Source organism: Alternaria dauci, chromosome 7 (assembly GCF_042100115.1).
Source record: "Alternaria dauci strain A2016 chromosome 7, whole genome shotgun sequence".
Taxonomy (NCBI): domain Eukaryota; kingdom Fungi; phylum Ascomycota; class Dothideomycetes; order Pleosporales; family Pleosporaceae; genus Alternaria; species Alternaria dauci.
This window is the reverse complement of record NC_091278.1, coordinates 2,531,917-2,544,794: the sequence shown is the minus strand read 5'-3', so window position 1 is coordinate 2,544,794 and position 12,878 is coordinate 2,531,917. Positions and strand designations below refer to the sequence as shown.

The window sequence follows — 12,878 nt, the reverse complement described above, 5'->3', positions numbered from 1 at the left end:
GATAAACGGTGCATTTACGAGTTGGAGCAACCACAACGTATGCGACGGAAACCACATTCACCAATCGGACATGACGTGCATTTCAGGAAAATTATGAAGTTCTTCGGGTAGCATGTGTGGAGTGAAACGAGTGGCGCCTAGGCGCACTTGCAAGATGAGAGGTCTATCGCCCGTGGAAGTGGTAACGGGTCGTCGCGCTGTCAACTATCCGGGCCGTCGCCCGAAGAGCGACGAACCGCCGGATAGCTATCAAGAGTCATTCGTGAGGTCGGGAAAGGGCCATTGCCAAGAACCTGACACTCGGATCACACGCAGGCTGATTATCTTCTGGGCGGAGGGCGATTGGCTCACGGCGTGCTTGTTCAAGGCCTCGTGACCATATCTTGACATTGCATTAACAAACTGAAAGGGCCGCGAGGAGGCGAAGTCGTGCATCGAAGTGCTGGCTAGCGTATGTGGAGATGGAGCTGACGCAGCGCTGCAACGATATTTCACAGTATCAATCATACCGATCGAGCACAGAGGGTTGGCTGTTGCGCAAGTGGGGGAGACTGTTATCGAGATTGTGTGGACTTTATGCCCGGTCATGGTTAGATGATCCAGCGAAGAAATCTTGTGGCGTCCATGTTGATAGATTGATTGCATGTTGTGTAATTCCTGCTGTGTAGGAGGGCAGGGACAAACTGGTATTAGTTGAGTTGTAGTATATTATAAGCTAGTGTTTGTAGGACCTTAGACCCTTGGCCATGTAATGCCCTACAGATGCGAACCATTGCCAATGGAATGTGGGAAGACCACCATTTGGATGGAGAATAAACATTTGGCAGTATTCTGGCAGCGAAAACCATCGCTGAAGGTTGCAACAATATAGGAAGGTACCGCGATCTAGCCCTCGACTCAAGGGATAAGCTCATCGCGTGGAGAGAGGTGCATCTGGGGTGTGGACACGATGGATATGCTCCGACACTACCCTTGCCCCTGCACATCCCTTACCGAGCATCGCATGTAGCACGAGACATCTTGAAATTTGGCCGTGACTGATACGACGTGTAAAGCACTCCTTGGCAGTCAGCGCCAGCTCATGGCTGCTTGAGCGGTTTGAGAGAAGTTTTGCCGACTAGGGCACAGAAGGTGCGACGAAGCTTTTCGCATATTCACGTCGTGTTTTGTGAATCCTGCGGAAAAGTTAAAAACTTAGTGTCAGCAAATCCTCAGAGAGCCGCATGTATGCAGGTGTCGTTGGACGCTGCAGCGCGCTATCCGTAGGCCGTGGCTGCGATAGTCTTGATTCGCCAACGGAACAGAATATCTCTCGTTCCGGCTAGCTCGACGCAGGACTCCAATGACGGTGGAATCTGCAGAAACATGTGGACATTCCGCTACGCTCCGGTCACCGTATGATCCGATCGCGAAAGTGTATGCCGGTGGAGCCTTGGGGTCTGCAATGTTGGTATGGCAGACAGCCACGGCTCTATGAGCGATGTTCCGAACTATTGGCCGACGAGACGGCGACTGCAAGGACGGTGTGGCGGTAGCTTGAAAAATGACTACGGTAAAGCATGGCTGAATATCGTCGAGATGCGTGCGCGGAGACGGGAGGAGTCGAGCATGAGGAGCGACTAGACCCCTGCGCTAAGGTATGGCCTGCCAAGCCTGCTTTTTCCCAAGCTCCTTCCAGCTTCCTCACGCGCTCACAGTCTGAAACAAACAGTATGCCCGGCTTCTTCTTGGCACTGATTGGATCGACTGTGCTGCATAGAAGCCCTGTGTCAATGTCAATCCCGACCATGGTCGCTTTTCCCAGAGCGGGCCACTCACAGTGACAATGCATGCGCTAGTAGCGATGGGCATACCTGCTGTACTCTCTTCTGCACATGCACATGCAAGTGGGAAGAAATGGGTCGAATGTCATACAAACAAAGCAGCGTAGTAATATCCGGAGCGAAATGGAAGATTACGGAGCACTGCTCAATGGTGGCTACGTACTCTAGTAATATGTTGACGCAGGACAGATGGCGTGCTCGATGAGACGTACTTGTTGATGCTAGAAAAGATCGAGGTGCGGACCGTCGGGCCTTCTGATGGCAGGGCGGTGTGTTGGAGCTTATTCACAGAGGAAGGCAGAAGGTGTGATTTCGCCATCGCACGTGCGCTAGGCCAGGCGTGATTGGAGCGTGGATTGCGTGACCGCTGCCCGTGGTAGTCACCACCCAAGTTATTGTAAGATGCGTCGCCCAGGGTTGCGCCTTCCCCACATGCACTGTGCGGCCGAGTGCTTTTCGGGGCGTCGCCTATCCTATCCATAAAATAGCTCGTGCCCTCACTCCAAAAAAGATTGCACACCACAAAGTTTCCTTCCTGCCCTCACCCATTCTCAGCCACTTGATCGAAGCAATAATCGCTTCACTGTCCAGCCAGCCCAAGATACCACATTGCGTATTCCACCCACTGCCACCACAGAATGGCACCTAGTCTCTTGCTAGAGCCAGAGTCGCCGCCCACATCTCATGTCCACGCTGTCAAGCAACTCTCTCGCCACAACGGGAGTGTCTCACTCAAGGACGCCCAGGCTCCTGCCGGTGACGGATTTTCTTTTTCTTCCACCGCTATGAACGGCAATGGTAACGGCCATGTCAACGGCAGTAATGGCTATTCGTCTGGCAATGGGGTCTCAGATGCTCTTCAAGACGGACGCGATTTCATCTCTGCACAGGCTCTTCGTCAGCAATCTGAAAGCTATGCATCTAAGGCTCGCACTTTGGGAGATGGAAAGCGCCCCAACATCTTGTACATTATGGCCGATCAGATGGCTGCACCCATGCTAAAGTTCAACGATCCAGAGTCAGTTATCAAGACACCTCATCTTGATGAGCTTGCCAGGACTGGTGTCAACTTTGCAAGCGCTTACTGCAACTCACCCTTGTGTGCGCCGTCTAGGTTCACCATGTGCAGCGGCCAGCTGCCGTCCAAGATTGGCGGATACGATAACGCTTCCATCTTAGGCCCAGAGATTCCTACCTACGCCCACTATCTCCGCCGAGAAGGCTACGAGACTGCGCTCGCAGGAAAGATGCACTTTATTGGTCCTGATCAGCTGCACGGATTTGAGCACCGACTCACCTCTGACATCTACCCTGGCGATCTTGGATGGTCGGTCAACTGGGACAAGCCAGAGGAGCGCCAGGAGTGGTACCACAACATGTCTTCGGTCATGCAAGCCGGACCTTGTGTGCGATCCAACCAGCTCGACTATGATGAGGATGTTATGCACAAGGTAAGAAGTTCGCACTCAAGTAAAGGAAATCTTACTCACACATACCTTCAGGCCCAACAGTACCTTTACGATTACGTCCGATCAGACCCCGAGACTCGGCGACCTTTCGCTTTGACTATCTCTTTGACTCACCCGCACGACCCTTATACCATGATCCAGGAGTACTGGGATAGGTACGAGGGCGTCGATATTCCTTTGCCCAAGGTTGAGATTGCACAAGAGGACCAAGACTCGCACTCCAAGCGCCTGCTCAAGACCATTGATCTGTGGGACAACCCTGTCCCGGATGAGGCCAAGATCCGCGCCCGCCGCGCCTACTTTGCTGCTTGCAGCTTTGTCGACGACCAGGTTGGCAAGCTTGTCAGGCTCCTCAAGAACTGCAAACTAGACAAGGACACGATTATTGTCTTTTCCGGAGACCATGGTGACATGCTTGGCGAGAGGAGCTTGTGGTACAAGATGAGCTGGTACGAGAACAGCGCACGAGTACCGATGATTATCAACGGACCCAACATTGCACCGAAGAAGGTGAACGAGTCGGTTTCCACCATGGATCTCTTACCGACTTTTGTTGACCTAGCGGGTGGACACGTCGACGAGCGTCTTCCACTGGACGGCTCCAGTCTTCACAGCTACCTTGTCTCAGACAAGCCAGGCAAGGACGAGGTTTTTGGCGAGTACATGGGCGAGGGCACCGTTACTCCCACGTACATGATCCGTCGCAACCAGTGGAAGTTCACCTACTCTCTTGCAGACGGCCCACAACTCTACAATCTTGTGGAAGATCCGCAAGAGCTGCAAGACCTTGCCACCTCGACAGAGCCTCAGAACCAGAAGATGCTAGCCAAGTTTGAGGCCGAGGCGCGCGAAAAGTGGGATTTTAAGACTATCCACAACGATGTTCTGCGAAGCCAGCGCATGCGCCAGCTTGCTTGCAGTGCGTTGAAGATTGGCCGCAAGGAGTCCTGGGACTACCAGCCGCCGGCCAATGATAGGGACCGCTTCATCCGTTCGCACATTCCTCTAGATGAGCTTGAACGCCGCGCCCGTTTCCCGATTGTGGATTATCTGGGCCGCGAGAAGTCAGCTTCAGCAACCCATCATGGTCTCGCTGGAGCCAATGGCCAGTAAGGGTGTGCTTCCTTGTTGAGCGCACATGACGGTTTCCTTCTTCGACCAATTTGTATTGCTACTGGTGCTGGATGTCTCCAACCTTTTGACTGCTTAGTAGCATCTTCTCGTCATATGTCTTCTTTTTTTTTAGCGGCTCATGGCGTTATGACTTTACGATGCGAGGTGTGTACTATCAAGTGTTCTGCATACTGCATATCAGAATGAGTCGTATTGACGGTGTTTGGGAGCATCTGAAGGCGTATCATTTTAGCGAGACACAGACGATGATGGGGACGGTTATCTCTAACAGTTATGAAATCGGAAAATGAATAAAGCATCTTTACCTTGATGCATGAAAATGGAACTTGCTACGTTTTGGAATGTTGACTCGAGTGTTGTGATATACGGAAGAGGGGAGAGGTAGTCGCGAGGAGCACGATTGGAAGGCTGCGATAAGCTAGGTTTCACCTACACGTGAGGTGGCGTTCGCCTCCACAAGCCGAGTGAGACCGATGGCGGAAGGTGCCAGTGACGCCTGTAACCAAGTCGGTGCAACACCAACCTCAGTCACAGCTACAAAGACGACGTCCTCACACAACCAGACCTCTGCCCCCGTTCAACCACGTCCTCGAGCTTTGTTCATCACCCACGCATCATCATGTCTACTGCAGCCCGCCGCCGCTTGATGCGCGACTTCAAGGTATGCCGATAGTGCAAGCACAGCAAGCCCTGGATGCTTGCGAAACACGTATAGGAGAGCACACAACTGACGATAAGCACAGCGCATGCAAACTGACCCTCCCGCCGGCGTCTCTGCATCTCCAGTTGCGGATAATGTTATGACCTGGTACGCCTCACCGCATCCACCCCGCACGCGACCTCGAGCATAGCGAGCATGAGGCCACTTCCGGCGTTGGAACATGCGGCAGCGGCATCAATACACACTCTGAGCTTCGATGCTGACACACAGATACAGGAATGCAGTCATCATCGGCCCTGCAGACACGCCGTTTGAGGATGGAACGTTCCGCCTTATCATGCATTTCGAAGAAGCGTACCCCAACAAGCCGCCGGGCGTCAAGTTTATTAGCCAGATGTTCCACCCGAACGTATACGGGACTGGCGAGCTTTGCTTGGACATTCTCCAAAACCGATGGTCGCCCACGTACGATGTCGCGGCTATCTTGACAAGTATTCAGAGGTACGTCAGACGGGGGGCGATGGCTGGATGATGAGTATGTGGTGCGGGACATGTACTGACAAGCGCAGTTTGCTAAACGACCCAAACACATCGTCTCCGGCCAACGTCGAGGCGTCGAACCTGTACAAAGAGAACCGCAAGGAGTACACCAAGCGTGTCCGCGAGACAGTGGAGAAGAGCTGGGAGGATTGAGGGTGGGGAGGATGCAAGCATGAACATCACGTTACGACGGCATGGGATGGAGTTATTTCGGGACAAGGACAATGTCATATCTGTTACTGGCAGCTCAGTGGCTTTGACCTCGAGCTTTTCCAGCGTGGCGTTTGGATTGACGGTTGATATGTTTCAGCGGCGTGGCTAATATACGTCTGTTTTTGTTGGAGTCATTCACCGATGCCCCGTGTCTTTGTCGGTCCACTAATGCAGGGATTCCCGGATTGGTTGTCTTGGGTGCAATCAGCGCAGAGCCGCATGCTTCCGTGATTGATGCAACGACGTGAGCAGATGCAAGCAGACCAGACAAAGAGCTGGCCGTAAGCGAAGATTCGCATGCCCAAGCGTGCTCCAGGTCAGGTTGACGTGCGTCACAGCCGGTGGCTGCGGGGAGGAGGCAGGCGCGCTATGGGCATGCAGACCCTGGCCGACGTATCAACACACGCCGAAGCCTGCACCTCTGCAATAGGCCGGCTTCAACACAAACATCGACTCCCTCACCGCGCGCCCTCGTACTGCTGCCCTATTACTTTGTTCTGGCGCGATTCGCTTGCGCTTCCCCGTGTGCACCGAGACGGCCTCCGTGGGCGTTTCATCACTTCCCCTTAACCATAGCGGGGCCTGTAATTACCCACCTCCACGCGCCGAGACAGTCAGGGACGTGACGGTACCACAACATAGCCTCCCGTTGGGGCTGCAGCAACACCTGCACCCAAAGCGCGAGAGCAGCAAACAGAGCGAGGCCTCTGGGCCGCAACGCCTGAACCCCCAGCAACCATGTCGTGAGTAGCTCTGGCGATACCGGCGAAAGAGGGGTGAGAGACATGGCTAACAAAATGGGCGACAGGGGCTCCAATACAATCAAAGGTGCGCCGCATGCGGGATATGGGCCATTTCAACGAATGCCGAGTACTGACTGTAGGACAATGCAGTGGTGGCGCGGTTCCGCCCGCAGAACAAGATCGAGATAGCCAGCGGCGGAGAGCCTATTGTTGAGTTCAAAAACGACGACACATGTACGATCCAGGTACGGCATGCCAGATTCATGAGGGACATCTCCAAAACGAGCTAAGAAGAGTCACTGACACCATGTGTGTAGTCGAAAGAGGCCTCTGGGGCCTTTACCTTTGATCGCGTCTTCGACATGAACTCCAAACAGGCCGATGTCTTCGACTACTCTATTCGCCCCACCGTCGACGACATCTTGAACGGATACAATGGAACAGTCTTCGCCTACGGCCAGACTGGAGCGGGAAAGTCGTATACAATGATGGGCAGCGACATGGACGACGAGGTCGGAAAAGGTGTCATCCCACGTATCATCCAGCAGATCTTTGCAAGCATCCTGGCCTCGCCGAGCAACATCGAATACACGGTTCGCGTCAGCTACATGGAGATCTACATGGAGCGCATTCGAGATCTCTTGGTCCCGCAAAACGACAACCTGCCCGTGCACGAAGAGAAGAACAGAGGAGTGTACGTCAAGGGACTCTTGGAGGTGTACGTATCGAGTGAGGAAGAAGTCTACGAGGTTCTCAGACGGGGTGGATCGGCGCGAGCCGTTTCAGCAACCAACATGAACGCCGAATCCTCGCGATCGCATTCCATCTTTGTCATAACAGTCAACCAAAAGAACGTCGAGACGGGCTCCTTGAAGAGCGGACAGCTCTTCTTGGTAGATTTGGCCGGTTCTGAGAAGGTCGGCAAGACTGGAGCGAGCGGACAGACCTTGGAAGAAGCAAAGAAGATCAACAAGAGTTTGAGCGCCTTGGGCATGGTCATCAACTGTTTGACCGACAGCAAAACACAACATATTCCCTACCGAGACTCGAAGCTTACACGTATCCTCCAAGAATCACTTGGTGGTAACTCCCGGACGACTCTCATCATCAATTGTTCGCCAAGTAGTTACAACGATGTCGAGACGCTGGGTACACTTCGATTCGGTATGCGAGCAAAAACCATCAAGAACAAGGCCAAGGTCAATGCTGAGCTCAGTCCCGCCGAGCTCAAGGCTATGCTCAAGAAGGTGCAAGGCCAAATGACGACGTTTGAGAGCTACATTGGTACGCTCGAAGGCGAAGTGACGCTGTGGCGTCAAGGAGAAACTGTTCCCAAGGAGAAATGGGTGCCCCCTCTGGAAATCGCTCCTTCATCATCAAGCAAGAAATCAGCAGCAGCACCGCGCCCAGGAACGCCGTCAAGACTGGAAGCGACAAGGAACTCGGAGACGCCAACGCCACGACCGGACTCGCGGATGGACCTAGACCGCGCAGGCACACCGAGTATACCTCTAGACAAGGACGAGAAGGACGATTTCTTGCGAAGAGAGAATGAGCTGCAGGATCAGGTTGCAGAGAAGGAATCGCAGCTTGCCAAAGCTGAGGACCAGCTCAAGTCTGCCAAAGAAGAGCTCCAGTACTACAAGGAACGGGACGCTAAGACAAACAAGGAGAATGAACGAATGACCATGGAAATCAACGAGATGCGGATGCAGGTTGAGAAGATCCAGTTCGAGAGCAAGGAGCAACAAATCACCATGGATGGACTGAAGGAGGCCAACTCTGAGCTCACTGCCGAGCTGGACGAAGTCAAGCAACAACTCCTGGATGCAAAGATGAACGCCAAGGAGACGTCTGCCGCTATGGATGAGAAGAAGAGGAAGAAGGCTGAAGCCATGGCGCAGATGATGGCTGGCTTTGACCTCGGCGGCGAGGTCTTCAGCGACAACGAGCGAACGATACGAAAGATTATTGAGCAGCTAGACCAACTTCACGATATGAGCTCGTCTGGCGAAGCCATTGCTCCTGATGCCATCAAGGACATTCGGGAGAAGATTGCTGAAACACAAGGCATTGTACGACAGGCCGAGCTCTCCCTTACTGCACGCAGCGAGGAGGATAGCACATATGCCAAACGTCGCGAGGCACTCGAAGCACGCTGCGAAACCCTGCAGAGTCAATACGAGGAGCTCCTCGAGGGCAACCTCTCAGAGCAAGACAAGGAGGAGCTCAAGGCACGACTTGCCGATGCCTACTCTGCCCGACAAGAAGGCAACCTCGAGCTGGTGGAGAGCCTCAAGCAGGATACTGCACGCATGTTGGAAGAGAACCAGAAGCTCAAGGCTGAGAACGAAAGCCTGCAACAGCGCATCAAGAGCGGCGCCATTGCCAATGGCGTCGCAAACGGCATCAACGGCAAGACCGTACAACAGCAAATCGCCGAGTTTGACAACATGAAGAAGAGCCTCATGCGCGACCTCCAGAACCGGTGTGAACGAGTCAGTGGATCATCGAGACTATCTATCGCAGACGTCGTGCTAATAAACTACAGGTTGTCGAGCTTGAAATCTCACTAGACGAGACGCGCGAGCAATATAACAACGTGCTCCGTACATCCAACAACCGCGCGCAGCAGAAGAAGATGATGTTCCTCGAAAGGAATCTCGAGCAGCTTACCGTTGTTCAGCGACAGCTGGTGGAGCAGAATAGCAGCTTGAAAAAGGAGGTTGCTATTGCTGAGCGTAAGCTCATGGCGAGGAATGAGAGGATACAGAGCTTGGAGTCTTTGCTACAGGATTCGCAGGAGAAGCTCACAGCAGCTAATCACCGGTATGACAAGTCCCCTCCTCACACTACTTTGTCTTGGTACTAATCAGCTCCCTCACAGATTCGAAGCCCAACTCACAGCCGTCAAAGAGCGTCTTGAATCTGCCAAAGCCGGTTCCACACGCGGTCTCGGCTCCCCCGCTGGCGGCGCCAGTTATGCTGGTTTCGGCGGCGTCGGCAGTCGTATTGCTAAGCCTCTTCGTGGTGGAGGTGGCGGGCCTGTGGCTGACGGGCCTGTTCTTCCTGTCATTGGTAATCTGCAGAAGCAGGACGGTGACGGAGGCGAGGCTAACAAGGGGAAGAGGACGAGCTGGTTTTTCAATCAGCGGTAGGGGGGATGTGACGAGGATATGAATGGCGAATGGCAAGGATATGAGAAAGCACTTGAGGGCGATGGACTTGGAATGGGATGGGCGTAGGGGGGGTTATGATGGAGGACAAGGGTGTTCATGGTGCTACATGATGGACGAGGGAATGGGACGAAGAGCATGCTGAATTGATTCATGCACGCGAACTTGGTTCTTTCGGGGCGGGCGTCTTTGGCTTCGCTGCTGCGACGCTGTTTTGCGTAACCTTTATACCATAGATTCATTATCTTTGAATACCTTGAGAGGAAGTATCTACGCATTCTTCCCCTGATTGGAGATGACTCTTCTCTTTGATGTCATGTGATACGTGTCAGTTAGTGTGTAAATAGGCATGGTTACTTGAGCGTATAGGCCTACTTGGAAAGATTGCCTGTTATCTTAACACCCATCCAAACACCATCAACCCGCACCAACCAACCCAAGCCCGCAAATGCAATCACGGCAGACAGCAGCCACTCGCCAAGTCCCACCAGTTCACGTTCCAGATTGCGGGGGTTCGATTCGAATTCTGGGTTTACCGGGGAAGACAACTAGCTCTATGGGTTGGTACCTGTTCTTGCACAAAGTCGCTGGAATCGAGTCAGTATTGATGTGCGCCACCCTGGGCCCAGATCATCGCCAACGCTAACGATGCTGTCTGTTCCCCGCATTAATTCAACGCTACTACCCCGGATTTTTCCGCTTGTATTTGGCACGGTGGCTGAGATGATTGGGTTGGATGGGGACTGGAGATGCGCTTTTACTAGGTAGCTGAGATGCTGTCCATTGTGCTTTTGGAGGGGAGCTAAGCTAGATGGATAAGGAACGCGATTCTGGGAGTGTGGGGTCGAACACGGGACAGGTTTGGTAAAACGGAAAGTGAAGTAGGGGGGGGGGATGAATTGTAGATATAGGACGGGCGCATGTCCCTTGTTCGTTTTTTTGTTGCTAGAAGGAATCTGTAAATCCCCCGTCAACATAATCTTTCCTTGCCGACAGTTACAGTAATCGTTTCAAACAAGCCTGGATCAGATATCATGGCTTCGGATACTGTTCATTCCGACTACGATGCAGAGAAACACCAAGTTGGTCATCATATCGAACATGCGATTACGCATACCACCACCAACGACTCTGCGTATGACCTGCAGCATCAAGTCACTCTGTCAGCTGTGGACATGAACAACAGCCATGCACTCAAAGGCGACGATTCAGATGGCAAGGTAGAGTGGAGCGTGCGCAGTATCTTCGCTGCCATCTTCCTTGCAGCACTGTACACAGGTCCGTCTCCTCTTCTTCCTCGAACCAGAAAAGAACGGGATGGCTAACACCCGGTTTCTTTACAGGCTCTCAAGTAATCCTATACTTCACCGGCGGCTCCCTCTCCTTCATCGAAAAAGATCTCGATCTAGCCCGCGGATCAGCATGGCTCCCGACTGCAAATATTCTTGCTATTGCTGCTGTCTGCCCGTATGCAGGGTACCTCCAGGACCTCTTTGGGAAACGCTACATTGCGCTTTTCGGGTCGTTTTGTATCTGTCTGGGATGCGTATTAGTCGGTAGCGGACACAGCTTTGGCCAGTTGTTAGCTGGCATGGCGATATCCGGTGCTGGAGCCGCCATTGGGGAATTGACGGGGCTCGCTGGGTATGTATATCTTGACAAAGAGACGAAAACTTATTGTTGCAAGATATACTGGACTGACACGGTGGTCTTAGACTTGCAGAGGTAGTACCAGTCAAGTACCGGGGCTACTCTCTTGCTCTCGTTACGGCGTTTGTGCTGCCATTCTGCCCATACCTCTTGTACGTGGAACTCTGGTCGCACAACGACGGCGGCATCGGTTGGCGCTGGGGACCTTGGTGCGCACTCATCTTCAACGGTATCGTCGGTATTGGTCTCGCTTTAACGTACTTCCCCAAGAACCAGTCGCGCGGCGATGGCTTCTCGCGACGAGCAATCTTGAAGCGCATAGACTACATCGGCGGCGTTTTATCCATCACTGGACTCACTCTGTTCCTCGTAGCACTCCAGTCAGGCGGCTACACACACCCCTGGGCCTCCGCCTACGTCCTGTGTACCATGCTCATTGGTCTGGCTTTGATCGCTGCTTGGGTCGTCTACGAAGCCAAATACGCCGCCTACCCTATGGTACCTGGCGAGCTCTTTAGCGGCCAACGCATCGTTGCGCTCGCATACGTCGTCGCCTTCTCCGCTGGCATGAACTTCTTCTCCATCCTAAACTTTTTCCCAGTCACTTTCAGTAGTGTGTACGAGCCTGTACCCGTTTTGATTGGACTTCGTGGTTTGGGTCCCGCTTTTACGACGGCCTTTGGTGCAATCTTCTTCAACGCCGCATTGTCACGCTTTCCAGGCCATACAAGAGAAGTATTGTTGCTAGCTGTGGCCATTATGACGGGGTTTGCGGGCGCATTGGCAGTCATGACTCCGAATAACGAGCGTCTAGTTCTGTTTTTGGGATCCATGGCTGGATTCGGTGTGGGCGGCGTACTGGTCCCTGCTGCGACTGTTGCTATGCTTGTTTGTCCTGACGCGCTTATCACCACTGCTGCTGCGCTTTCGCTGTCTATCCGTACTGTGGGTGGAAGTATTGGGTACTCCATCTACTACAACATCTTTGCGGGGAAACTGGCGACCAACTTACCAAAGTATACGGCGCAGTATGCGATGCAAGCTGGTCTACCGCTGGAGAGTGTGGAGAAGTTTGTGGGCTTGTTCCTTACAGCGCCAGAGCAATTGGCTACGACGAATATCGCAGGTCTTACACCAGCTGTGATCCAGGGCGCGACGATTGGAACGCGGTGGGCATTCAGCGAGAGCTTGAAGTATGTTTGGGTAAGTGGACAGTGTTTTTCGTCGTTTTTTCTGTGCCACGGAGCTAACACAGCCGGGTGTTCTAGTTTACGAGCATCGCTTTCGGAAGCATAGCGATTGTGTGTACGCTTCTGCTTCCGAGTACCAAGAAGTACCAAACGAACCGTGTTGCTGTACAAATCTGATTTACCATGGCGACACATGAGACAGAGTAGCTTGGAGATCAGACTTCGTGTGAATGCATACACAAGCGCGACATATATGTGAGAAGTTCTGCTCGCCGCTTG

At 53.1% G+C, this 12,878-nt stretch overlaps 4 protein-coding genes across 4 annotated transcripts; all 4 read left to right on the top strand.

The window, feature by feature from the left end:
• Positions 1-2,297: 2,297 nt before the first annotated feature.
• On the top strand, positions 2,298-4,405 carry ACET3X_007947 (uncharacterized protein; the record flags this gene model as incomplete). The annotated part of the gene is made up of 2 exons (XM_069454149.1): positions 2,298-3,274; positions 3,326-4,405. The coding sequence occupies exons 1-2, from the start codon at positions 2,462-2,464 to the stop codon at positions 4,403-4,405; spliced, it is 1,893 nt and encodes a 630-aa protein (XP_069305110.1). The 5' UTR covers positions 2,298-2,461.
• A 516-nt stretch (positions 4,406-4,921) lies between these two features.
• On the top strand, positions 4,922-5,965 carry ACET3X_007946 (uncharacterized protein). Its single transcript, XM_069454148.1, has 4 exons — positions 4,922-5,087; positions 5,170-5,234; positions 5,364-5,588; positions 5,657-5,965. The coding sequence occupies exons 1-4, from the start codon at positions 5,046-5,048 to the stop codon at positions 5,778-5,780; spliced, it is 456 nt and encodes a 151-aa protein (XP_069305109.1). The 5' UTR covers positions 4,922-5,045; the 3' UTR covers positions 5,781-5,965.
• A 296-nt stretch (positions 5,966-6,261) lies between these two features.
• Positions 6,262-9,824, top strand: ACET3X_007945 (uncharacterized protein). The gene is made up of 6 exons (XM_069454147.1): positions 6,262-6,583; positions 6,649-6,668; positions 6,734-6,828; positions 6,901-9,081; positions 9,135-9,412; positions 9,471-9,824. The coding sequence occupies exons 1-6, from the start codon at positions 6,579-6,581 to the stop codon at positions 9,739-9,741; spliced, it is 2,850 nt and encodes a 949-aa protein (XP_069305108.1). The 5' UTR covers positions 6,262-6,578; the 3' UTR covers positions 9,742-9,824.
• A 969-nt stretch (positions 9,825-10,793) lies between these two features.
• ACET3X_007944 (uncharacterized protein) lies at positions 10,794-12,776 on the top strand (the record flags this gene model as incomplete). The annotated part of the gene is made up of 4 exons (XM_069454146.1): positions 10,794-11,037; positions 11,103-11,438; positions 11,489-12,612; positions 12,678-12,776. The coding sequence occupies 4 exons, from the start codon at positions 10,794-10,796 to the stop codon at positions 12,774-12,776; spliced, it is 1,803 nt and encodes a 600-aa protein (XP_069305107.1).
• Between the last annotated feature and the right edge of the window lie 102 nt (positions 12,777-12,878).